Raw genomic sequence first — 26,312 nt, forward strand, 5'->3', positions numbered from 1 at the left:
CCATGTATCCATTGGCATGTTGTTGACACCAAATTCTGACCCTACCATCCGAATGTTGCAGCAGAAATCGACTCATAAGACCAGGCAATGTTTTTCCAATCTTCTATTGTCCAATTTTGGTGAGCCTGTGCAAATTGTAGCCTCAGTTTCCTGTTCTTAGTTGACAGGAGTGGCATCCGGTGTGGTCTTCTGCTGCTATAGCCCATCCGCCTCAAGGTTCGATGTGTAGTGCAATGAGATGCTCTTCTGCATGCCTTGGCTGTTGGTTATTGTTGGTTATTTGAGTAACATCATATGTTATGTTAAGTGTCCTTGGGTTTGTGAAAGGCGCTATGTAAATGTAACCTATTATTATTGTTGTTGTTGTTGTTGCCGTTCTATTAGCTCAAACCAGTCTGGCCATTCTATTCTGACCTTTGGGATCAACAAGGCATTTGCACCCACAGAACTGCCACTCACTGGATATTTTCTTTTTCGGACCATTCTTTGTAAACCCTAGAGATGGTTGTGCATGAAAATCCCAGTTGATCAGCAGTTTCTGAAATACTAGACCAGCCCGTTTAGCACCAACAACCATTTCACGTTCAAAGTCACTTAATCACCTTTCTTCCCCATTCTGATATTCGGTTTGAACTGCAGCAGATCATCTTGGCCACTAGAGGTGTGCCAAAAAATCAATTCACATATCGAAAATCGATTCTCATTTACTATGATTCAGAATTGATTTTAAATCGATTCTAAGTCGTGGTGAAGTGTCTCGCGTTACGTAATTACAAAATTACGCGAGACTTTACACAGCAGGTTCTGGGACACACGCATGCGCGGAAACGTTTTAAAACAAATGGAGGAAAGAGATATTCAACCTGTCCCGTCATTTGTTTTTACCGAATGCCGGGGAAGCCCGAACTTGACACAATGTAGCTCGTGTGCAAGGCTTGTAAAATGAAGCTCAAGAATTTTGGTAACACAACAAAAAGCATTTTATTTTACCAAAGCACTTTATTTTTGTTAATTAAATGTGAAAGACACCATTTTCTGTATTTGTCATTCTGTCTTGCAAAGCAGACTGTAGTAGATCATGCAGATTTTATAGATTGAAGCAGAAATCTTTATAAATCAAATCATTTTTGAATCGAAAATCGTTTTGAATCGAAAATCGTTTTGAATCGAAAATCGATTTAGAATCTAATCGTGGCCCCCAAAATCGGAATCGAATTGAATCATGAGATAGTAAAGGATTCCCACACCTATTGGCCACGTCTACATGCCTAAATGCATCGAGTTGCTGCCATGTTTACATTTATGTTCAGTCTAATTTCAACACAGCATATCAGGGCCTCATAAATACTCCCACAAGTACTTATACAAGTCCTTAAACCATCAGGTAATTACTATAATGTTCTGCTAATTGAGTTAGTGACATTCCCACTCTAAATATAATGCAGCTGAAAAAAAACACGACACATGACTCCAGTGTGGATACTGGAGCTAGGCCTGCCATAGTTACTGTGATGGGCAGACATTGCTGGGTTGAATGGGTACTGGGATAATGCATCCCATCCCCTTGACAAAAATTGTGGCATACATCCTGGAAACGCCGTTCCTCACTGTTTGAGGCTCTTTATTCAAGTTGGAGTGTCTTTGGAATATGTCCTAAAGTAGGATAGAACATTACATTTACATTACATTTACGGCATTTAGCAGATGCTCTTATCCAGAGTGACTTACAAAGTGCTTTGTAACATTAAATAGTTTTAGGGTAAACATGTGTCCTCTTTTTCCTAGAAATGTCCTTCATAAGGCTGGGATTTCTAAAATGTCTAAAAAATCTGGTCTTTCTTTTCAGTTATTTGTTTTCTACTGTACACTGTGTTGCTGTTTTTGCATTGCTTTGCTTTGACCGTTCTTTCGCCACAACTGTACATGCCCTACAAACACTTCTCAGGGTGTCTGTGTAGCTGCTTCACAGAAGAATATGACTTGAGAGGATGTATTAGGTTTACCTTCTATATAGTTATTTGTATACAGATATACAGAGCATATAGTGATGCTGTAAAGGCCGATCTTGTTTTTTTGTCTGTGTACAGGATGCATGTGACGTTATAATTGAAATAATAACGCAAATTAGTCAGTCTCATTACATGCAAAACCCACCACCTACACTCTGTTTTAATTACTTTTTAGGCTTGAACAAATTTAATAGAATAATAAATATGAAGTGGCCAGTGTTTGTGTGAAAATTTGACTACATTCCCTGTGTGGGTTGCATATCTGTCTTGTTAAAATGTCATTTTCAGTGGTGGAGTCCTCATCCCCTTTTCTTCTTCTTTAAAAACAAAAAACCCCACAACACGATCACCCTTAATAGTTTCATTTACCCAAAGAACATTGTTTGATACTTTATATTTAAGGTTACACCCTGTCATTGCCCAGTGGAAACTCAAAGGCCAAGTCAAAGTATAAAAAGCTCTTAGATAACCCTACATTTTAAACATTAAACATACTTCAGAATAAAATGTTAATGTAAACTTTTATGTTTAATGTTTTTACATGTACCCTAAAATAATCATTTTTATAGTTTTGCAGGATTGTTATGGTTATCGTTTTGTGCTGATCATAATGGAAATGTATTTTAAAATGAAAAGGCAGAGACCAAGATGGCCTCATACCACCACTAAGCTGATCCACACAGAGCACGATTCTCAAATCACTTAATGATCCCGGTGAATCAAGTCAGTTAGTGATCCTGCTGAATCAAGTCAGTTAATGACCTTGGTGACTTGGTTCACTTGGTGATCCAGTGTAAACACTGAACTGTTTCCCTGGAGAGTAACCCCTCTTAAACTCACAGTGTACAGAGAATTGTTTACACTGTGAACTGAGGAGTGGGTGATGTAGCACATGGTATTTGCTGGTCTCTATATGTTACCACACTAATTTGTTCCACTGAGGTCTAGAGTCATAAAATTAAAGAAGACAATAGTGGTTAATTTTAACTCTGCTTCCTCTGACAAACTTCATTGCTGTTCTTAAGTACCTAACTAGCATGTATTCTACTAAATTCTGAAGTAAAAGAGCACACTCCCCCAACTCTGATATGAAAGAAAATCACATTGCTTCAATTATGACATCAACAGTAAATGTTAGACATGAACAGCTCCTACTGCCTTTTAGTAGCAAAACACAGCCCTTAACAAAGTACACATACAGTTAATCAGTGAGCAAAACATGACCCAATTATTCATAACTGGAAGTACAGAAGGGTAAGCAAATACAGCACATGTAACCGGCAATAAAACTGAAACAGGCTAATCCACTATAAAATCACATAGCTAATAAAATGAACAGGAGACTGTGCTGCTTTAGAGATGTGCAGTTTAAACATTAAATGTGGGCAGGTGCACGGCATCCTGGGAAACCTTGCAGTCCCCGCCTTCTCCCTCGCCTGTGGCTGACTACACAGAATGTAAGAATATGATGCACTTTCACATTGAGGCAAACGTGTCACAACTTCTAATTGGCTGATGTGTTTACACTCCTATTGTAGCAATAATGCTAACAATAACCATACAGCTACAATTTTACGAAACAGGTAAAGGTCAGAGAAATATATTGTTGCATTGCTTGTGGTGGCCATTGTACTGACACACGTCTGGTCTAATCACAAAGATCTTGTTTAAATATTGGATCAGAAACCATAAAGGTCTCCTTAACAGAGAAGATTTATCAAAATGATGTAAAAAAAGGTATAATTCACAGTGTTTGCATTTTTGGCACATGTAAATTCAAGAATTTCATCTCCATTATAAATATAGATATGCAGCAGTGATATGGAGGAAGCGAGAGGCATGTGCAGTTGCAGTGAGAAACCATGGCAACAATTCAGCACCACAGCTAGTGCAAAGAAAGAGAAAGCTAAACAAAATCTGCAGGAACTCTCATACAGTCAAAGCAGCTGCAATTCACGTGTGTGTGTGTGTGTGTGTGTGGGCATGCCCCTCCTCCTGGGAAATAAATGAGTTTACAGTAATTCATTACATCTGAACTGAAGAGAGGGCTATTAGGATCAGGACAATACATTAGAGTCTAGTGTTTTTAAGATTTTTTTACAGTTTAGTGTATAGATATTTCTTTAGATATACTGACTTTGTATAGATAAATTGGTCCACTGCATTCAGCTGTAAAATGAATTATTACTGGATTACCAGGAACTTCCACTGAAATGAGGTACGCCAATGTCAAGACTCCATTTATCTAGGTGTGGGATGTGTGACTGAGGTGTTTCCTATAATTATAATCATATTAATATCACACTATTTATACATAACAGTTTTGTTGTGTAAACTTAGCCATACACAGAAATTATATTATACAGTTTGTGTTCCTTGATAAGAGGAACTGCAAGGGAAAAATGAACACCTTGCATAGGACGCAGGGTGAGGATTCATGCTGAACAGGCAGACATTATGTAAATCGCTAGGCTAAAACAAATAATCTAAAAATACTGAAAAGACTAAGAACATACAGTATGCTGTGCCTATGAACATTGGCAGATATGAATCTTTATTATTCATTTGACACCCACCTCCTGTCTGTGTTTTGACACAATCAACTAATCATGTTAATGTGTTTTACTCTACAGGGACAGTGATATTTTACACTGCATGCATTTTTATTTTATTTTGTTGTAATTCACTGTTATTCAGGTTAATTTAAAAAAATAATCAAATCAGCCAGTCCTGTAGAGCAGGGTTTAACCAACCACAGCATACACACGGCCCCCCACCTCATTCACCACTAATGCTTGATAAGCTTCTAGGGTTCACAGGGTTTGTGAACATTCCATTCCTATCTTAGTAATGGGCATAATGTTAGATACAGGGGTTAGAGGCAGCGTCAGACCAACACTCCACTTCCATCTGTTCCGTGCTGAATGGCTATACCTGAAGAGTGAGCAAGCTGGTATCAAATCCAGTCCAATGGTTCCAGCAAAGCTATGAGCTGTGAATAATCTACTCAGCTTAGTTGTAAAAGAACGTGAGGGGCAGGAGGAGGGCAACGATTGAATGTCTTGAATATCTTACCGGAAAACTGGGGCAGTTTAGAAACTCTCTTTCTGATGTATCTTGGAAATGTATTAGTGTAACATCTAATAAACAAGCTAAAGATGTTCCTCTGAAAATAAAGCAATACAAAACAAAAACAACAAAGCTAACATGATTTAGTTAACATAGGTTTGTATTGTAGTGTATTTTTTTGTAATTGTAGCTGCTGACTAAACACTCATAATGCTAGTATGGGACAATAATGTGAAGAATGATTTGAGTGGTCAGCATATTTTAAATAAAACACACGGAAATGTCAACCAGCAATAATCCGAATAACATGGTGATATATGCTTCTTTCTTTGTTCCTTGCTTTCCTTCGTTCTATGCAGAAATACTGTCATCTTGTAAGTGTGCGTCATTAGATTAATGGTTCTTTTGCATGTGCTGGAACTATAGATATCACATCAGTCATATTGACCCATCTCACCATAAAAAGCGGTCAACATAATGTGTGGGCCAGGTTCTTTCAGCTATGATAACACGAGCACAGTCCTTGTATGACACAAATCATCCACAATCCCACAGTCTGGACAGCGTTTAGTGGGCAAACATGTTACAGGCTGCACTATTTGGTCTAGAGGGCAAACAATACACTGGACACAGATAAGCACGGAGCTTATTTAAAAGGTGTGTGGTTTGTCTTTGAAAACTACACTCATCCACAGTATCCCTTGATAAATAAATATTGATAATATTTCTAATATAAAATATTGATGATACTGATTAATTTCAATGCTCAATAAATATAAATATATTTGAATATCAAAATATCAATTTAGGCTACATGTGATAAATGACATTAAGCACAGAAAGTATATTCGAATATAACTCAGAAGTATGCTTTATGTTTACAATTTAAACGTACGTATAACTAAGACCTTTTTATACCTTGACTTAGCCTTTGAGTTAGCACCGGGAACTTAGATAGAACTGAAAATACCAAAGTATCAAACTGTGCACTTTGAATAAATTTAAACTATTAGGCCAAGTATTCTATACTATGTTAGGACTTATTCCGAAGACCAACTTGAATAAAGAGTCTTAAACAGTGAGGATCGCCACTTCCGGAACTGCCCAATATAGCCTTCAGAATGGCTTAGCCTACCTCTCACCTTCACATAGGAGTCTTAGACTGGACTCCAAGACAAAGTCATAAAAGAAAACCATGAAAATAACAAAATAATGGTTCACGGTTAACAAACAAACAAATTAACGGCAAACGTGCTTTGGTCGCGTATTTACATGCAGTGTGAACGCACTGACAGTATCAACCAGCGAATTCGCCCTCTTCTGATGTAGATAGCCGATAAAAATATAATAAACGTCTACTATTTCTTCTCCTGCAGCCTTCTTTCCTTCCTACTGCCGATCTTTGGTCTTGATTCACTGAATTGATGTACCAAGGTAATCGAATCAATTTAATTCAATATTACTGAAATGAGGGGATTATTGAGCAAGCCCTTGTGTCTCAATACAAATAATGCAGGTTGAAGAACTTGGTCTAGGTACAAGGACAACACTGCCACCTGGTGGCCACTACATAACGCAATTGTATCATTCTCAACAACGAACTGCTCGTTTCTTTTAACTATTAACTAAACGTAAATCTTCCTTCATTTACACATTTGTCTTTCGCGAGACAACTATACCAGTATTTATAATAATTAAAAATAATAATTAAAGGTTCTTTTAGAAACAATAAACCGATGTTAACTAGTCTATTTCCAGCTGATCGCAGGAATGATCCTTGCGAGGCAAACAGGTAATTAATCACATGTAGTGTTATCTCCAGGGGGACATGAATTTGACTATGTATCCATGTATCGTATCAGGAAACGCGCAGGTGCGAACACACTCAGTCGGCTGCAAAGGGAAACGAGTCCTCGTGTTTCATCTGGGTGCAGGACTCGTCGGTGAGGCTGTTGTCATAGTAACGCGGAGCAGGTATCAGCGGAGGCTGCAAAGGTGTCGGAGGTTCCCCCCCGGATGTTAAGAAAGTGGCAGACAGACATTTGTTATTGCAAGGTAGGGGTTTGTCGAGAACAGGTTTTTTTCTGAGAGAAAGCGAAAGAAATGTCGGAAAGAATAGCATCATGTGGCAACCTGTGTGATACAAGCTCCCTTCTTCTACGGTATTACAACGGTAAGTTTGACATCGACTGTCTTTTCGCGTTTATAATGAAGATACCGCCGCGTATTCTTTGTTCTGTGGGGTCCGTATCCCTGTCACACACATACGTGTGCAGGTGCGCAGCCAAACGCCACATTGCATGATAATATTCCTAGAGCACTGACATACTGTATGTTGAGCCATGCTCAGACTGTAAGCTTGCTTTACACCATACAACCCGTTGACAAATACAGCACTAGATATTGTTCGATATTAAATATGTGTTATAGGCTACATCTACATTTAAATATTATTTTGGGGTAAGTTATTTGTAAATAACGTATTTGCACATTATTGTCGCTTTGGAGGCTGGCTGTTGATATCCTGCCCTGTGGCTAGAAAATAAAAGTCTCATTCTTGTTCCACCAGGTAAAATGATAAAATTATTTCAAGCCAGATGTTTTGGTAAAATTAGTAAAACCCTCAACGTTAGATCAATTGATGATGTAATTTCTAGGTCATGTGACTTAGTCTATACGTGACATAGGCCTACAAGCTTTTTTCACTTGCCTGTGATTGGCTCTACATAGTGTCTGCTATTTAAATTGAAACTGCCCTTGTATCCAGTTACACAATATTTATACAGTATTCTCTGTATAAATGTCTGCATGTGAGATAGGGGGGGATGTTATGCTGTTAGGCATGTAGGAATGTAGAATTCAGCCTAACCCTGAAATATTTATACACAGAAGCATATCCGTCATAATATTGGCTCATTGGCAACATTCATTGTATTGTTGCTTATTGAAATAACATTTTAATTTTAAGTTTCCAGTGCAACATTCTCAATTAAAACTATTCCTTAATCCAGAGGACAGTGTGTGGAAGTGGTTGTGATGCTTCTTACTCGCCAACATAAAATATCTTAATGGAGCTCTGAAGGAGGCTGACTGATCACCATGAGATCTTTGCTTTTCTTGCCAAGTCAGTGCACCACCTGCCTGGGTTCAGTGCTGTGTCTCCTCATCATTTTAAGCATTCTCAAGCTTCACTTCATCCTTAAGATGTTCTAACAACTAATATAAAAACCAGCCAAGCCAACAACAACAACATAAAAACTCCCTAACAATGAGATATTTGTGAAAATATGAATGTACCGATGTTAGTGGTGGTTCTTAGGCTCTACGTGTCAACCAGTGGAAGTATTGCATCATTGTAACAGATGGTTTAGTTGAATGACAGATGGACGGTCAGTGAGATGTGTCAGTGTAAAATGATACTGATGAGATGCAAGCAACAATGGGGATTTGTGCCAGTGAGTTATATGTTGACTGGCCACTGGAACATTATTCTTTACACACAGAATACTGGGATGATACACGAGATTATGGGTTTTAACAGTTAGAATGCCTGCGTTCCCTCTTTAAAAGTGAACGTTGAGATATATCAGTGAATGGAGCCCGGAGGTGTGACGTCACAGTGCTGTATCGATGAAGGCTGCTGATCACAACACTTCCTGGTGACGCCCACTCACTGCATCAGGGAAGTTCTGGACCAGAGCCAGGCCTCTCCACCTCCCGGGCAGCGCCGGCTAAACGCATGCAGCACGGACGGATGACTGGAAGAGGAAGTGTCCCGTTACACCACACAGCGCTCCTCTTTGCAGATGGCACAGAGAGGATTAGGAGGGGCAGGGAGGGGTCGGGTTAGGAGGGAGTGAGGAGGAGGAGGGTGAGAGAGAAAGCAGCAGCAGATAAGCACCCCTAGGAAACCCCTAGAGTGGGAAGTAGTGGAGCAGAGCGCTACGGGCTGTCTGTGACGGACTGGCAGACAGAGCGAGGTCCTGACAGGCATGGCAGGTAGGAGGGGAAGGCAAGCCACACGGAGTCGCCTCTCTATGAATATTTTAGTGAGCTGTGCTCGAGCCTACGGTTACCTCCAGACCTCCTCTTTTGTCCTCCTTCATCACCATCTCCTCTTCTCTGACCCTCCTCCCCCTCCAACCCTCTCACCTTGACTTCTGTCCCTTTAGTTTCAATGTTTTCACTTGACATGCTTGCCACCTGCTGAAGGTGGGGCGAGGTTGTGTGTGTCGTGTGTTAGCAGTCGTATTACAAGGGCATTAGACATGCAGTTGAACAGCTGAATTGCAGCTACCGTGTTCTCTGTTTTTTGTTTGTTTGATTTCATTCACCCTCTCTCTGACCTAAAATGTGAAAGATGATGAAATGCATAGTTATAAGGAATAGAAATGATGCTGTGTATGTTTTACTGCATTTTCTGTATTTGAATCAGCCTCTTGTTGTGTTGGATGAATCAGCATTACTGTTACTGTCTCCCCATTGTTGTCAGGAATTAGTGACCTCCAGTAAGTGTCCCATGTGCTAAATGTTTGTTTTCGAGCAATACTGAACGTAGATTAGCCACCGTGTTGTAGATATAGGCACCAGCTCACAGTATGTTTTAATTACATGATATACACAGTATCATTTGGGTAAACATTTACAACACTGTCCATTGTTTTCAGCCTCGTGTCCAAGCATTTCATTCACAACTAATTTGTTGATTGATAGAAGTTTTGTTTGTTCATCTTTTGACAAGATGTCCATATACAAAGGCATGTTTATTCCGCTTTCCAGTCACACAGATTAAATGGGTTCTTGGACAAAAGACAGCTCTGATTTGAAAGTGTCTGGATGGCTGGCGAAAGGGACCAATTGTCTTAGTCTGTCTCCTGCTCCCTGCCTGTCCTCCCCAGACGACCATGTGTCCGCGGGGAGCGGGATGGAGATGGACGATCGCCTGTCCCACCTGGAGCAGCGGGTCCAGCTGCAGGAGGACGAGATCCAGCTGCTGAAGGCGGCGCTGGCCGACGCGCTACGCCGGCTGGGCTGCTGCGAGGAGCTCACTCAGGCCAGCAGCCGGAAAGGCGCGCCCACCAAAGGTTAGCCACGCCCACCAAAGGTCGGCCACGCCCACCCATGCCATGCCCCACCCTGTGCTGTCGGCCTCTAACGAGAGCTTACGAGTGGGGCCTGGTCCGGCGTGGGACCGGATCTGGTCTGCCGTCATCTCGCTTTGTAAGGCAGCGTCATGTGTTACGACCGGGGGGGGGGGGCATTGGCATTGTTTTTTGTTCTGTTCAGTAGTTCAGTAGTTATTGATTAAGTAGCTTCATTGCCATATCTACAAGTCTGCTGTTGTTGCTTATCAGAAACATTACTGCGTAGTGGGAACATAAAGGCTGGAGCGTGTGATGTGTTCATTTGCTTATCACACCTGAGCTTCCCCTGTTGCTCTATTTCCACCTACAGTTCGTCAGATACTCCAAGCTCTTCCACCTAAGCCAATGACCAACGGCTACATTCAGCAGAAAAGGTTGGGCGGCTTCCCATCCTCCCCCTCCTCTCCTAAAAAGGAGGTAATAATGTCCATCAAAAGGTAAGACATCTGTTCACCTGGCCTGAAAAAATAAAAACCTCAATAAATTAGTTATCTGACAACAGTAGCAAACTAATGTCAACAACAGTAAACTAATTTAAGCTGTTGTAAAGTGAACCTCCCTGTGCCATTTGATCTATAGTGTTCAAACTCATTGTTATACTCATTATCTAAAGGCCAAGATGTCAGTGGTAGTTACAAGCAATATAGTATCCTACAGTGCCCTACAGTGCCATATATATAGCCCTACAGTGCCTTTAAAATCTTTTTTGTGGTTTGTATTTATTTTTATGAAGAGCAATTCATAAATTATCAATTATCTGTTGAGATATACCTTTTATATATATTTTAACAATATTTGTTTCATGTATTCTTACTTCTTCATTTATATTTTCTATACATTTTTATATTATAATTTTGTACATTAGATACAGTAAATGTTACTGTTCTATTACGTCAGCGATGTGTTATTTTTAGATCGCCTCAAGATGGCAGTACTGAGTAACTGAATGTGCATGAAAGGCCTGTCGGCCCTCTGACAGCCATCAGACGTATAGGATCTGATGTGTTTTAATATGCAAACCTCTGCTTCCTCTTTGGTAACTAAATAATAAGGTCTTACCATTTCAAATTCAAATGATCATGATGCCTTAGATAGCAAACCTATGAGCGAGGTTAGAAACAATATTAACGCCTTTAAAATAAACTTTTAAAGGTTTTCAAATTTTGCAGGATGAAGTTGTTTTTTGTCCCTTCCCTCCTCATATACTCTTTCTGGGCCCTTTTGTTGTTGTTGCTTGTTTTTCTTTCATGCCGTCTTTCTCCTGCTCTCACAACCTGTTGAATTAAACATGGGCTCTCTGCCATGCCCTGCCTGCCTGGCCTCTGTTGTCTCCCATCGTCTGTCAGGAAGAGCATGTCCACAGAGCGCCTGTCCACAACCAGGAAGGAGATGGCAGACTCACGCAGCAGAACCACCTCCTCCAGCAGCTCTACCTGTGCCAAAAGAGACAGGTAGCTCTCCCACATTTCAGCTTCATCTTTTTTTCTTTCCGCTAACAAGGAAGAATCAGGGTGACGCTATTAGCATCGACAAAACAGCCACACGGATCCGTCCTGCTTTGCTATGGTTTCTTGTCCATAATAGGAGAGGCAGAATGCACTGTGTGCATCTTTCCTGGATATGAATGACAATCATTTTTCAACCATATTTCCTTAAAAGTGTGGCGGCATACACAGTGCATGCACAGCTGGCCTCTTTGCTGAGGCCTCATGCTGACTCCACTGTATTACCCTGGTGCTTGTACAAGTCACGATGGGTAAATATAGACCGGCCACCCCATGCCAGTGGGATTAAGAGTCCAGAGCTAAGATCAGCAGTCCTGCAGAGTGTTAATCTTGCATTATATGCTTCTTTTCTATTGGTTCACTTCACGTTTACACTCTGATGACTTCTTTTGATTCAGCAAAACATGCCTTTGGCAGTAAAGTACAGCAATAGCAGAGTGGCAAGACACAATCAGGCATCTATTACGTATAAACGGTATACTGGATACTGACAAAGATGTGACCCAAATACACTCCCACTGGTTTAATTACCAGCTAGCATGGGTCAGCTGAGCTGAAACACTTGTTCGAAAAACAGAGGACTACTCTCTCTCTAAAGATACTGTAATTGCCTCATTGTGAACAGCTTCCCGGCAGGTGTTCCTAGCTGTTTTCATATTCACTTAGACCCAATGTTGACAATAAAAGTGACGTGGTTTGGTAACAGAAAGCCTTGGTTGGTGATCAGATTTCACAAACCAGTTTACGTGGGCTTGGCAGATAATGCTGTAACTATCACAACAAACAAATTTACCAGAGCACCTGCAAATGACTTGAGTAGTAGATAATATAGACAATTCAGTAGAAAAACCATAATATAAGGTGCTTTGTCATAAAGCTTTGAATAACATAGAAATTCTATACTGTGGTTTGGCCAACACCCATTCAATAGTTTACTCTCACCACCGGTAAGGTACTGCACTGAAGTACCGGAGGGTGTGGTCAAATGGAAAGGGGCAGTCATGTAATTTGAGGAAGTGTGGTGCTATTGGCTGGAGAGGGTCCTACGCCTTCTGTGCTTAAGTCCTCTCAAACAAGGAACTGGTCTGTTGCCTGTCGGTCTCTGTTTGCAAAGTCCTGCTAGTGCTACTACATTAAAGTAAAACAACATGAAGAAAGCACCCAGGTAAACCTATCATTATTTCTGTTTTGCATTTGACAGTTTGCGTTTTTCAAGTTTCAGATTACTCTTGAATGGTAGCTTCTTCAAAATCTGTGGATTTTTGCTGTTGTATTAGATGGTGTTAAAGTAGGTTAAGGTTATTGGTATGTCATTCATAATTGCTTATATATGACCAAATACAAACCTGTTGTACATGCTTTGAGAATCCAAAGGTGAGGATTTCAGAGCTAGACAGAGCTGCAGTCAAAACATGCAAACCCATTCCTAACGGAGTGTAATCCACGCCTTTCCAAAGGGAGTTAACCATTTCTCATTCAAACCTGCTGTCACAGATTTGTGAAGCCATCTTTCATTTTCTTTTTGTACCATTCATTCTCATAGTATGAGAAAGATCTTTCAGAAACTTTACGCAACTCTTCTTTGAGTACATAAAAATAGTACATTTCATGTTCCAACACACCTTGTTACAAGATAGTAAACAGGCTATCTTGAGACTTCAGTGTGGTAGTTTACTGTACGCCACTGTCTGTGTGGTTTTGCATTCAGTGTTTTGTCTGTGTTTATGGGACTGCCTCCCCCGCGTTTTAGAAAATTAAATACAGGAGCTTCCTGTTGGTGGTTGTAAAATCCTTCTCTGTGGTTGATAACTCATTTGACTGCATTGAGTAACTTCGGGACTTGTTTTAGTATGCTTGAGTGGTCATGGGGGAACAAAAGTATGTTCCCCATTTCCATCTTGCTTTTATTAGTATTGGGAGACGCAGGTTGAAAGATGCGCGTGTAAGATCCATGATGGTCCACAGACTCCATACTGGACTGCTGATGCAGCACTGTGTGCAGAGTAATTGCCCCCTCATCTACCCGTTCCCCTCTATCCACACGCATTAAGCATAATCACTTCATCGACCTACTTCACGACACCCTCACTGGCTGCAAATCAGAGATTGCGTTGTGCCTGAAGCAGCACACTCCTGGCTGAAATGTTGGGACTTGTGTAGCTGCTTTCAGTTAGAATGGGTTTTCTGTTGTTTAAAAAAAGAGTTTGAAGATTTGTTGTTGTACCCTTTAGTATATTGTTGGAATATTGTTTAGTATTTTATTAGTATTGTTGTAGAGCTACTAAATATGGCACTACAATGCACTGCAGAAATATTGTATACTTCTACATTTGTGCTCTGTTTTCTTTGTACGCCACTGCATAATGCTTTGACATTAGACAGCGCTACGTATATGTGGTTAATCTGAGACAGAGCATATTAAGGTCCTCATAATAACAACAGAAATCAGATGTGCTTACACTTTGTAGTGACACGAGATTCATTATATCAGAAGATTTATGACCCTACTACTGAGTTTAGGAAATTACACTATTCCCGGCTCTTTTCTGCCAGTCGTGTGCTATAACCTGAAAGTAAACCTGTAAACAATTTTTTATTCTTTGCCATTTGATGACAAATTGGAATATTAATGGCTTATTCTTCACTATGTCAGCTGTCTTCAGCTGATCCTGAAATGCTCTACATGCCGACCACTTTGTGGTACCTTGCTGTAAAAAATCTTACTACAGTTTTATGCTGCAACATCTGTTTTGCATCACTCGTGTGGTGTACCGTAACTGGGATGGATGGTGGCTTCTTTGGGGCCTGTTTTGAGTGAAGATTTGATTAATTGATTGATTAAATCTTTTCAAAATAGATCTGAATCTGGCAACACACTCTGTTGGTCCATTGTAAGTTTTTGTGTGTCACCACCCACACCTTGTGTTTTCATGTAAAGGCACATCATCCCCTGCTCTGTCAGTAGATGCATTTTTATGTTTGTTTAAAGACACCTGGGATTTGTTAATGTTAACTTCGAGAGAACCTTCTTTAGTCTAAAGTGGTCTAAAAACAAAATCTCCTAAACGGTAACTAGCGGCTAACATCTTTAATATTGCAATGCTGATTTACTGGGTGCTTTTTATTTCTACTGTGATTTTGTATTTATGAAAACCTGTTTTATTATGCAAAAAATGATTTCATAATTACTTTTTGATTGACACACGAGCTCTAGGATATCACCTGTAATGTCAGACAAACACACACACACACACACACACACACCCACACACACAATAATAATAATAATAGGCTAAAAGTGCATGTGTGTCTGTCTGTTTGCCTGTCTGTCTCCGTGCAAGGCAGTCTTCCAAAGCACTTTCATGTGCCTTCTTAATTTCCCCACAGACCTGGATATTATCATATAGATATTGCTGGTGAATGTCGGAGGCAGCTCTCCTTGACCCTTTGCCCCGTTATCGCACCTCACCGTGTACCCGGCACGTTGGCACATTATGAATGGGGCCTTAGAGCAGCAGACTCAGCACAGGATGAGCCTGCTAAATTATTCATCCTACCGTAAAACACCATCGATAAAACCTGGCTAGCTCTTATTTGTAACTGTTGCAGAACTACGTTGACAGTTTGGCAATGATACTGCGATCTTAGATTTTAAATTTTAAAGAACCTTAAAATTCACAAGAGCTTTAGAATTAAAGTATGTGACATGATTGTGTAATGCTAACATGACTAATATGCTTTGTCTTGTTTCCTTTCAGTAAAACCAAAGAGTGTACTTTCAATGCTGGTAAGTCTGTGGACTGTAGGCCTCTGGTTCGACCTTGAATCCGTATGCTGGGGGTTGTCAGACCAGTCCTAGCACTGGGCTCCATCATATATTGACACTACTGTCAGTGCCTTATGCAAATAGCAGGAGGAGTCAGATGTACTGCTGCTACAGTGCCAGACTGGTGGCTGGTATCTAGTGCACCTGCCTGCCTCTTCATGCGATTTTGGCCTGACAACGAGCAAACGGTGTTACGCATTAATGAATCAGTAATGATACCTCAGAGTTTGTTTCCCATAAATATTTAAGCCAGTTTTGTTTTATCGTTTCACTTCTACCTGGCACAAACATGAAAAATAAATGAACTCTGGATGTTTGGCATGGAAAAACAATAGAAATTCAGTCAGGTAACCATCCCTTGTATGTGATTCTTCCTAGTCCATTACAAAGATCCTCTGTACAGAGGATTACATAGAGGGCCTGAAAGATAGTCCAAAGTCACTTGTAAACCAGGCTGATTGGCTGACAATATTGTGCCAATTTCAGATGAGTGCCATGAGGGAAACATGTAGGATGAAACACTATTAGCGTCCAGTGAACCGTACTTACTTTGTTTCTAGTTCAAATTATATTTATGTTCAATGTTAAAAATACATTACATTATTTTCATATTTATCATTAGGCCTACATTACATCTGCCAATAGTTTGGTGTAAATGTCAGTGAGGAGGGGTAAAGTGCTTGCTCTGCTAAGTGGCACACGTGTCTTCTGCTGAACAGAGGACGGATATGTGAGGATGTTTCTGCGGGGACGACCAGTCACCATGCACATTCCTGACCAGCGGAGGGACAGCTACAGCCTTGACCAGAAGGTGGCGCTGCCGGAGCGCAAGCTCAAACTCCAGTGGGTGTATCCTTCACGCGTCGTGGAAACGTATACTGTGTGTGGTTTTTATTACCCGTTTTAGGCATCTGTAATGGGCCTAAAGTGCTATGAATGCCTTAAACACTTTAATATTCTCTCCTCGACATGTTTTCGTCCCTACTTCAATTCAAGCTGTTCGCTTTATATGCGTCCCCCTATTCGCATGCTAAATAGAAATGGTTTTAGGACCCCTGGTTCTTAGCAACAGCCTGGCCTCATGTTCTTTAACCCAGTCGGGCAGGTATGGCTACAGAGGCCGCGACTGCCGCTCCAACCTCTTCCTGTTGCCCACGGGAGAGATCGTTTACTTCAACGCTTCCGTGGTGGTGCTGTACAGTGTGGAGGAACAGCAACAGAGGCACTACCTGGGCCACAACGACGACGTCAAATGGTGACCAACAGCTCCCCCTGCAGGCCCTACTCGCCATTGCAGACTAAGGATGGCCTACACGCAGCATTATAGTACATTTTGTCAGTTTGTAATCTGCTAGAGGGGGAAAAAAAACTCGCATGCCATAACATGCACAAATTAACTAATGCACCTTCTTTTATATACATTTAATCAAACCTCTTGATTGGCTAAGGTCCAGTTTTTAGTCTATATGTTATATATGCACACCAAACAGGAAGAAGTTAATCTGGTTCCGCAAGTCATTTTCCTTGACAAGGACTAGTCCTGCTATTACTCCTGACGTCTTTCACCAAGTCCCAATCTGCTAGATAATCTATTCCTGTGCTGTATTCAAATAGACGCACACTGATACCAAGACTGCTGTGTATTCAGGACTATATTTTTTGTGAATGAAGCCTCGATACGATTTTGTAATGCAAATCCATGGCTTATCTGGCCAGCACAGCACAATAGACACTGTCTATTATGTGTTCAAAATGTTCATGTTTTGCATGTGTGTCTGAAGTTGATTCTACAACAGAAATATTTTATATTGCTTACAAACTCCTCATAGTTTTCTGAATCATTCTCACAGTTTGTTAAAAAAAAAAAAAAGTTCTTTAATGGATTTATTTAAAAGTGGAACAAGGAAGATCTACAGTGGAGCCAGGACGGTCTGGATCAGGACCGGTTTGGTTCTTCTGAAGAGGGGGCAAGAGTCTCTGCTGCTCGGCCCTGACCATGACAATGTTCTCTTTGTAGTTTGGCCGTCCACCCAGACATGGTCACCATAGCGACAGGACAAGTCGCGGGAACATCCAAAGACGGCAAGGTGAGGTGTTTACGCTCTGCTTTTGTGAAGCACTGATTCATTCGCCTCAGATTCATCTCGCTCAGCGGCGAAACGAATCAACAAATCTACTCCTATTTTACAAAATGAACGCCTCCAGAAGCACGTATGAGCAGGCTGATGTTTTATATATGAAAATAAAGTTTTGGAGTGAGGTCTGAACGAATGCGATTTCTTCCATAAGCTGCTGCCACCGCACGTTCGAGTGTGGGACTCCGTGAGTCTGAACACGCTGCATGTGATCGGGATGGGTGTGTTTGACCGCGCCGTTACCTGCGTGGCCTTCTCCAAGTCGGTATGTTAAATTTGAACATTTACCTCCCTGATAAAATGTAGGTCAGTACTGTAAATGTGATGTGATCAGAGGTGTATAATCCAGGTTCAGAAAGTAAAAGTCCTCACCAAGATTTTGCTCAAGCTTGCTAGATTTTCTAATTAGTGCAATCCAGGTAAAATGAGTGGAATCAACACAATCCAGGAAGCCTGAGCAAAATCCTGGTGAGGACTTTTACTTTCTGAACCTGGATTATACACCTCTGGATGTGATTATGGCTTGGGAGAGGCATGCGACTGAAAGCATCCTGAAGATGATCTGGTTTGTGTGTGAATGGATAAAAACCGGCAATTCTCTCCATATTTACAGAACGGCGGCGCACACTTGTGTGCTGTTGATGATGCAAATGACCACATCCTGTCTGTTTGGGACTGGCAGAAAGAGAAGCAGCTTGCCGATGTGAAGGTGAGCTCGACAGGTTGACGACGTTTCTGTGCGAGAGGAGAGAAATCCCAAGCCACCTGTCTATCACGAGACATTGGACCCGAACAATTTGTGGCAGTATGTAATAGCAATAACAGTAAAGGATGAGAAAACGCTTGAGCTGCCATATGTTGGCCTGAACTGGGAAGTAATGAATGCAAAGTGGTTGCTGCTGCGAGCTACACTGAGTGCTGTGGTTTGTGGCGAAGGTAATACGGCACGCCATTTCCCAGCATAGCTACGGCGTGTTGAGCAAGCGTTGCCTTCACTCAGCGTTCATTAGAGCAGAAATGAGTGCTTTTATGGCTCTTTGGTGCATTAAACTAAACAAAAAGAATTGGATTTTAAACTAGTTTGCTTATGAGTCCACAACTTGACCAAAAAAATGGAGCGCTTCATTACTTTGGGTTTATATTAAGAGATTGCACTTAGATTAGTTGGAATAAGAAAGCTTTTTAGAATGACTTTCTCTTGATTGAAAATTCGAGGATTGTTAAGTGTTGTATTACACGTGTCCTATCCACCATACAGTGCTCCAATGATTCTGTGCTGGGGGCGGTCTTCCACCCCATGGAGGCCAACCTGATTGTCACCTGTGGGAAGTCTCACCTCAATTTCTGGACTGTAGAGGGGAACACTTTAACCAAGCGCCAAGGCTTGTTTGAGGTTGGTGGCCTCTCAAAACGTATTCTCTAGTTTCTTCTGAAAAGTTTTGTTTAGCTTTTCTAAACAGGTGTAAATGTTTTATGGAGACTTTGAGCAATCGTTCGACATGTTTTTCAGAAACACGAGAAACCCAAGTATGTGCTGTGTGTCGCCTTCGCTGAGAATGGAGACGCAATCACGGGAGACTCCAGTGGAAACATCTACATCTGGGCTAAAGGTTAGTCTTTAAGGAACTTTTACTGGCATAGCTGTATGCATCTGATAGCATTCATGTGATGAATACCCTTCATAATTCAAAGAATTCAGATGATCTTAAAGATGATCTTACTGTGTTACATGATATATGGGCCTAATTGGACAGAATAACATAGAAGGGATGTGGCACGCCGAACAGAAACAGAAACAATACAGGGTACAGGTTGTATGTGACTGTTAAAATAATTTTATAAAAACATCACAATAAATAGATTGAATAGATTTTTGCAGGCCGTGATAACAGCAATAGAAGTTGGATACGAGGCAATTGTTGTGCCACAGTATACTTTTGCTGGTGAGAACACTCTCCACAGTGTCTCTGGAGAGCGCTCAAGGGGCCAGATCGGCTTCTTTAAGTCTATGAGAGCATCATTTGCCCTTTTCTGTGGGTGTGAAGGATGGCCTTGTTTCTCTCGCTCTGTATTGTTCAGTGCGGCCATGGCGACTGCAGCCGTCTCTTAGGTTACCAACGTTTGTCATTCACAGTTGCCCGTTTTATGTAATGTGGGAGGATTAGCTTGTGGATATATTCAGCACCTAAATTAGGATAAGATTGGGTTAAAGGAGATGCCCTAAAACAACATGTTCTTCAGTTGAACCCTGTTCAGGAATACATTACTTAAACTGAAATCTTTTTTATATAATTCCTTGTATGAACTGTATCACACGTGATTTGCTCTTTCTTTTAAAGCTAATGTGAGGCAGCACATGCTTGTAAAACATGTTGTGATCTCTCATTACTGACTGAAAACGAATTGTCATTTAGCCTGGTTCTCTGTGTATTATTCTCACTGCTGCTAGTTCTTTAATTCTAAATGTTCTAAGAAATGCTGAAGAGATAAGTGCTAGCCAAATGTTTGTCATTCTTAAGACTCAGACTCTTGAACGCTAATCCAAGTCCCTGGTACTTGAAGCCGATAGCCTACCACTCGCCAGACCTGCCATTAAAAAGGAAGAAATAGTTGCTCTGCTCAGCTGTAGTCTGTGCCCCAGGCTGCATGCTGTTAGTCTCATCACCGCAGAGTCAGAAGTGAACTTGAGGCCTGTGTTGGTACTGTGCACGGGTGGGTGGAAAAGCATCACATGTGGGTGCTGAGCACACTGCCCTGGGGAAGGGGGGGGGGGGGGGGGGGTTTACCGTGTGGGTTGTGATTGGCTGGGAGGGAAACACCCCAATTCTAATGCTCTGAGATCAGTTTGTCAGGAAGTGCAGCACTCCAGAGCGTTTAATCTGCTTCAGGTATGCAGAGTCTGCTGACGGGTGTCTGTGGCATGATGCATAATCGGCAGTGAATTCACGTACACTGAGATGAGGGTGAATTCCAAAAATTGAACAATCAGCAAAAATGATTAAATTTATGCAAAACAGGACCAAAATCACACCAGTCATTTTTGAATTTCATGTCATATCATGAAGTAATATCTCCTTCCTTGTGAGGAACAATTTAACGGCAAAGTCTGATGGACAGGTGGTAACAGGATCAGCCAGATGGTGGCAGCAGCCCATGAAGGTGGGATCTTCTCTGTGTGTGTGCTGAAGGACGGCACGCTTGTGTCCGGGGGAGGGAAGGACCGCAAGGTGGTGCTGTGGGATCACGAATACCGCAAACGGAATGAAATGGAGGTATGGCTGTAGAAAGACAAACAGAGTGCACATTTCCAGGTCAACGAGTTCACTTTATGACCATATTTGTCATATGATCATATTTACATGTTATATATATATATATATATATATATATATATATATATATATATATATATATATATATATATATATATATATATATATAATTTCCATATTACAAACATTGGGTCCTGAAGGTTTTCTTTCTAGCCTCAGAATAAATGTAATCTTTATACTGTATTTAAGAATGTCAGTTGATTGATCATAGACTCTTATGAGGAATCCCAGTGTTTAAAAATTAACTATGTTCAAACAGTGCTGTAATTTTTTAATACAACTTTATTGCAAATAAATATTTATTCTTAAAGACAGTTGCTTATAGATTCCACAAGAGTGTTCTTGTCCTTTCATGACCCAATATGAAGATTTTCCATTGAAACAATGCAAGTGTAAACAAAGCCATTAGACTTAAACCACTGGCTCATCCTGCTGAAAACTAGCCCTTATATCTCATTTCCCCCCCTCTCCAACTCCTTTGTAGTTAATCCAGTGGCAGTGTGATTTTTGTTGTTCTAAATCAGGGGTATTTTTCCAGAGAATATGTTCCAGAATTAATGGTAGAGTTAGATATGGGTGTGAATTAAACTTCAATGAAGGCAGGTTTAATCTGAGACTTCCTCGTGCATTTAACCTTTGCTAATTATATTAGCAAATGTCAGTTGCTGCATTTAAGACTACACAGAAGGGCATTCATGCATAGGCCTGTAAATGATGCAACAGCTTCTGTTTTTATGGCAACCAGATTTTTGTAGCCTATTTTTGTATCCAGTTTCAAGGGAAAGCGGTTTCAGGGCTTTACTTTCATCTTTTACCCAGCAAGTATAGCGGCTTTAAGACAATACCTTATGTTAAAAGTGCATTTTAGACGTCTGGCTCAGAAAGTTACAAACTTTGTATCAGTGAGATGCCTTCCAGACACAAACGCTGCTATTTTTCCATCCGGCTGAAGGTTCCCGAAGCCTTTGGCCCCGTGCGCACCATAGCCGAAGGACGGCGAGAGGAGTTGTTTGTGGGGTCAACTAGAAACGTCATCCTGCAAGGCTCCTTCTCTGGTTCTCTCTCTCCTATTGTTCAGGTATGGCTGAAAAAAAGATGAGTGCAGAAAACCTGAAAGAGCTGAACTGTACTGTTCTGTACTGTACTGTACAAATCTACTTGATGAAATGTTGTTATAGCTCTAATAATATTCCCAAAAAAAGCCTGCATGTCTTTTTATTGTAATCTGTTCTATTTCTGTGTTCTCTCTGCAGGGTCACACAGATGAACTTTGGGGCTTGGATGTGCATCCCAGCACTGAACAGTTTGTCACCTGTGGCCAGGACAAGCAGGTGCACCTTTGGGACGCCACCTCCCACCAGCCGTTGTGGAGCAAGGCCATTGAGGTTGATGGAGAATGAGGTTTATCATTCTCATGCACAAAACATATTTCAAACCCATGGCAGCCTATCATTTGGCTGTATTTGTGTGTGCTAGACACTAACTACAGTTACTTTCTGGTAACTGTCTGCATATCTATTGCAATGCCACTGTAGCTGTTCTGTGTGTGTGTGTGTGTGTGTGTGTGTGTGTGTGTGTGTGTGTGTGTGTGTGTGTGTGTGTGTGTGTGTGTGTGTGTGTGTGTGTGTGTGTGTGTGTGTGTGTGTGTGTGTGTGTCCGTCCGTGTCCTTCAGGAGCCTAGCCGTTCTGTGGGCTTCCATCCTAGTGGCAGTGTGCTTGCTGTGGGCACCATGACTGGAAGGTATGACTGAATATTTCATGGGTTTCGTGATGTAGTCAAAACAACAGACCTGGTCACAATATACATTATTGGGGGGGAGGGCTTCTTATGCTTGAAGAAATATACTGCTTTGTTAGCTGAAACTTGGTTATTAGTTCTTGTTTTGATTATATGACTGGTGTGTCAAAATCTTCTACCTTTGTACATCCTAGGTGGGTAGTGCTGGACACTGACACCAGAGACCTTATTACTATGCACACAGATGGCAATGAAATCATCTCCATTGTCAAGTATTCTCCAGGTCATGAGAATTTCCGTGACTTATTTAACAATGAACACTTGTTGCACAAAGACTGCATTTAGATCGGTGTATTAATACAAAGCAATGAACACAGGCAAAACTCCCATTTTGCATTTCCAGTGATATTCAAATGTGTGTGTGTGCTGGTCATGTTACACTTTGCACTAAACATCAGCGCTTTCTCTCCTAGATGGAGCATACCTAGCTGTGGGTTCCCATGACAACTTTGTTTACATCTATGCTGTGGCTGAGAATGGGAGAAAATATAGCCGTGTAGGCAAATGCACTGTGAGTCTTTTCTTTCTTTTTTTTTTAGTCACATTTTAGATCTTATCTTGTATGTCAGCTGCTCCATCTGTTTTCTCTTCACCACTCCGTGTCTCCCCATACAGGGACATTCCAGTTTTGTCACTCATCTAGACTGGTCTACCGACAGCCAGTATATTGTCACCAACTCAGGGGACTATGAGATCTTGTTCTGTAAGTTGCTTTGTCAGTATGACTTTGTAATAAGGTAACGCAGATTGAATTTCCATTTTCTAATCGGAACGATCTCTGTTTGGAAGGGGAGGCCTCCACGGGGAAGCATATTACAAGCACTGAGGTAGTTCGCAACCTGGAATGGGCCACTTCCACATGTGTGTTGGGTTTCAGTGTCTTTGGTGAGTCAAATGTCGGCAATCAAAGTTATAGCACTATTACCCCCTCACATTCATTTAAATTGAAGTAAATTTGGCAAAAGTTGTTCATCACAGACCTGCTAGTTCTGCATCAATGTGTAAAAGTAAGATCAGATTTTTAAAAAATCTCACCCTATACCTCACAACCGCTTCTTTACATTTATTTGGTTTTTTCCAGTTGGGTATCCTCCTCTTCATATGATATTAAGCCCTCTATGTCTGCAGCTGAGCTCAGATGAAGGTTTGTGTTGTGAAAATATTTTTCTTTGCCTCATGTTGCTAGGCATCTGGCCAGACGGTGCGGACGGCACAGACATCAATGCTGTTTGCAGGTCAAATGACCGTGGAGTGCTTGCCTCTGGCGATGATTTCGGCAAAGTGCACTTGTTCTCCAATCCCTGTTCCCAGCCGAGGGTGAGCTTCCTGCACTCGTCTTTGCAAACACATTAACACATGTAGAAATTTTTCTCTCTGTACAACGCACTCTTTTCCAACTGTTCAGGCACCCAGCCATGTTTATGGCGGGCACAGCAGCCATGTGACCAACGTTGCCTTTCTCCACAATGACCGTCACCTCATCTCCACTGGAGGCAAGGATACCAGCATCCTTCAATGGGCACTAGCCTGAAATGTTCCTGTTCAACTCTCACTGCTTATTTACTGTAGCCTCCTCCGCACTAGAGGGCAGCACTGCTGTGCCTACCCTGCACCGCTACTGTCCTGTCAGTCTATAATCTGCTGTATCACTGTATGTTTTAACACGAGTGACCTTAATTGCTGGTCTGGGACCAGTCTTTTTCCCTTTCTTTTTTTCTTTTTCATAAATAACTATTTAATAAGGTAAAAGTGGGGACACCGGTCCAATTTACTAGCAGCCCTTTACCTGAAATCTATTGTACATCATGATAATGCACCACTGATGGGTTTTGTGGTGAAAGAGAAGCATGCCCTAACTGTTCAGCCTGTTTAAAACTATTTCAAGAGTTCTGACCTCTGTTTGCATTGCAGAAGCCCATACATAAAAATATATATTATGCAGTCAGAGTGTACATGTGATTTGGAAAGTACATGGTGATGTTCTGGCACTTAACTCTTCATGCATAACTAGAAATGAACTTGAGATGTGCTTTGCTTTCATTTTGTTAATAAAGTTTCTACTTGTATTCATGTCGTGTTTAAGGAGCTGTTCAAATGTCAATTGGGAGATGTCTGCGATTACGCATGCCAAATAACCTTGTTGTTGCTGGCTGTAAGCTTTAAAGATTTGAAGGGTACGTGGAAGTTTAGTTTGAACTATCAATATATCACGTGATGCCAGAAAAAGCCATTAATTTTAATGGAGCAATGTGCGTGGTGTGCTGCCTACTTCCATAAACCGAGGCAGGTCCTATAATCTCTGAGGGTGCTATCTCTGCAGTGAGGCCTGGACGCACCTTATTGGGACTGATTGAGCAACGTTTCTTGTATTTACAGCCAACATATAAAGGTAGCTAGAAAGGTCATAGAGTAAGTCTGAACAACAAACATTCACCCTCAGTTTTCCACTAAAACAATCTACTTCCTGATGTTTTCATAGGGGTTCCCAAAAATATGCATGTAAATAAGCATGTGCCAGAGTTTACAGGAATGTCCCTTCATAATTTCTCACATACAAAATGTGATCGCTCGTATTCTCCCTCTTCTACTCAAAATGAAGTTCAAAGCTATCAAAAAGTTCTCCCAGTGTTGTCGCAGACTAGAGGAAGCCAGATCGTTCCTATTTAACAATGGAGGAATTTGGAATTCCATGAGTATCTTCCTTTCCACTTCCTAACTCCACACTAAACGTAAAGTGAATTTGGCATTCAACCACAATGAGTGTGTGCAGATGAGCACCAGACACATTTTGTGTCCTATGTGAGCAGTCATACACAACGTTAGCTGGGAGGAGTAACTGCTGGTGTAGTTTTATTCACAATTAATTCCAGCAATTATAAATCTATGAAGGTGCATAAGCAACTGCTTCATGACTTGACATGGGGTCTTACTATTCTGCCCAAGTTCCTCAAAACGGAGATCGCCTTCAAATGATCACTCAGAACTTAGAGTTCTTCAGTGTTAAATGCAGTGTATGACACAGTGGTTTGAAACAACAACCAAAAAAAAACCATACAACCCAAATCCTGAGGAGCAGTTAGCAGGGGTAGTGCTTGTAATCTTCATAGAGGAAGAAAAATATCTATGCTAATTGGTTGCTGAGCAACAAGATGGTGCTTTTTTTTTTAAACAGCTGTGTGGATCAACCACCTGTGAAAATGCTCTTTAGGAAAAGATGCAAGCAAAAGCATCTCAAAATAGACCTGCTTTTAAGTCATACAAAGGAAGACCCATCACCTGCTCAGGTTTCCTTCTTCATTTTTCTTCCCCTTTCTCTCTTCAAACAAAACTGAAGTTATAAGGCGCTATGGCAGTTCTCTGTCATTTTTGAGAGATGTTGTGTTGGTCTGGTCTTTGTCCCAATCTGAAGGAAAGTAGTACAGATACAGTGAAAAAAATCATTTAAAATGCTCTCCTTTTCAGATTTGTCTCATTACTTCTGTTTCCTATGCAAG

The 26,312-nt window shown here is 41.1% G+C and overlaps 1 protein-coding gene across 2 annotated transcripts; it reads left to right on the forward strand.

Moving 5' to 3' along the window:
* The first annotated feature begins 7,029 nt into the window (after positions 1 to 7,029).
* On the forward strand, positions 7,030 to 24,888 carry eml2 (EMAP like 2). 2 transcript variants are annotated; one of them, XM_076976503.1, is made up of 22 exons: positions 7,030 to 7,251; positions 9,977 to 10,162; positions 10,533 to 10,659; positions 11,569 to 11,673; positions 15,486 to 15,514; positions 16,273 to 16,402; positions 16,659 to 16,808; positions 17,571 to 17,640; positions 17,843 to 17,953; positions 18,302 to 18,397; positions 18,947 to 19,081; positions 19,199 to 19,298; positions 20,806 to 20,960; positions 21,973 to 22,098; positions 22,274 to 22,405; positions 22,694 to 22,761; positions 22,953 to 23,041; positions 23,232 to 23,329; positions 23,434 to 23,521; positions 23,608 to 23,703; positions 24,005 to 24,135; positions 24,224 to 24,888. In XM_076976503.1, exons 1-22 carry the CDS (start codon positions 7,182 to 7,184, stop codon positions 24,347 to 24,349), a joined length of 2,418 nt encoding a protein of 805 aa, XP_076832618.1. In that variant the 5' UTR covers positions 7,030 to 7,181; the 3' UTR covers positions 24,350 to 24,888. The 2 variants fall into 2 exon arrangements, with proteins under 2 accessions (XP_076832618.1, XP_076832619.1); XM_076976504.1 differs by lacking the exons at positions 7,030 to 7,251; positions 9,977 to 10,162; positions 10,533 to 10,659; positions 11,569 to 11,673 and adding an exon at positions 12,765 to 12,892.
* Positions 24,889 to 26,312: the final 1,424 nt, after the last annotated feature.

Source organism: Brachyhypopomus gauderio, chromosome 16, assembly GCF_052324685.1.
Source record: "Brachyhypopomus gauderio isolate BG-103 chromosome 16, BGAUD_0.2, whole genome shotgun sequence".
NCBI lineage: Eukaryota > Metazoa > Chordata > Actinopteri > Gymnotiformes > Hypopomidae > Brachyhypopomus > Brachyhypopomus gauderio.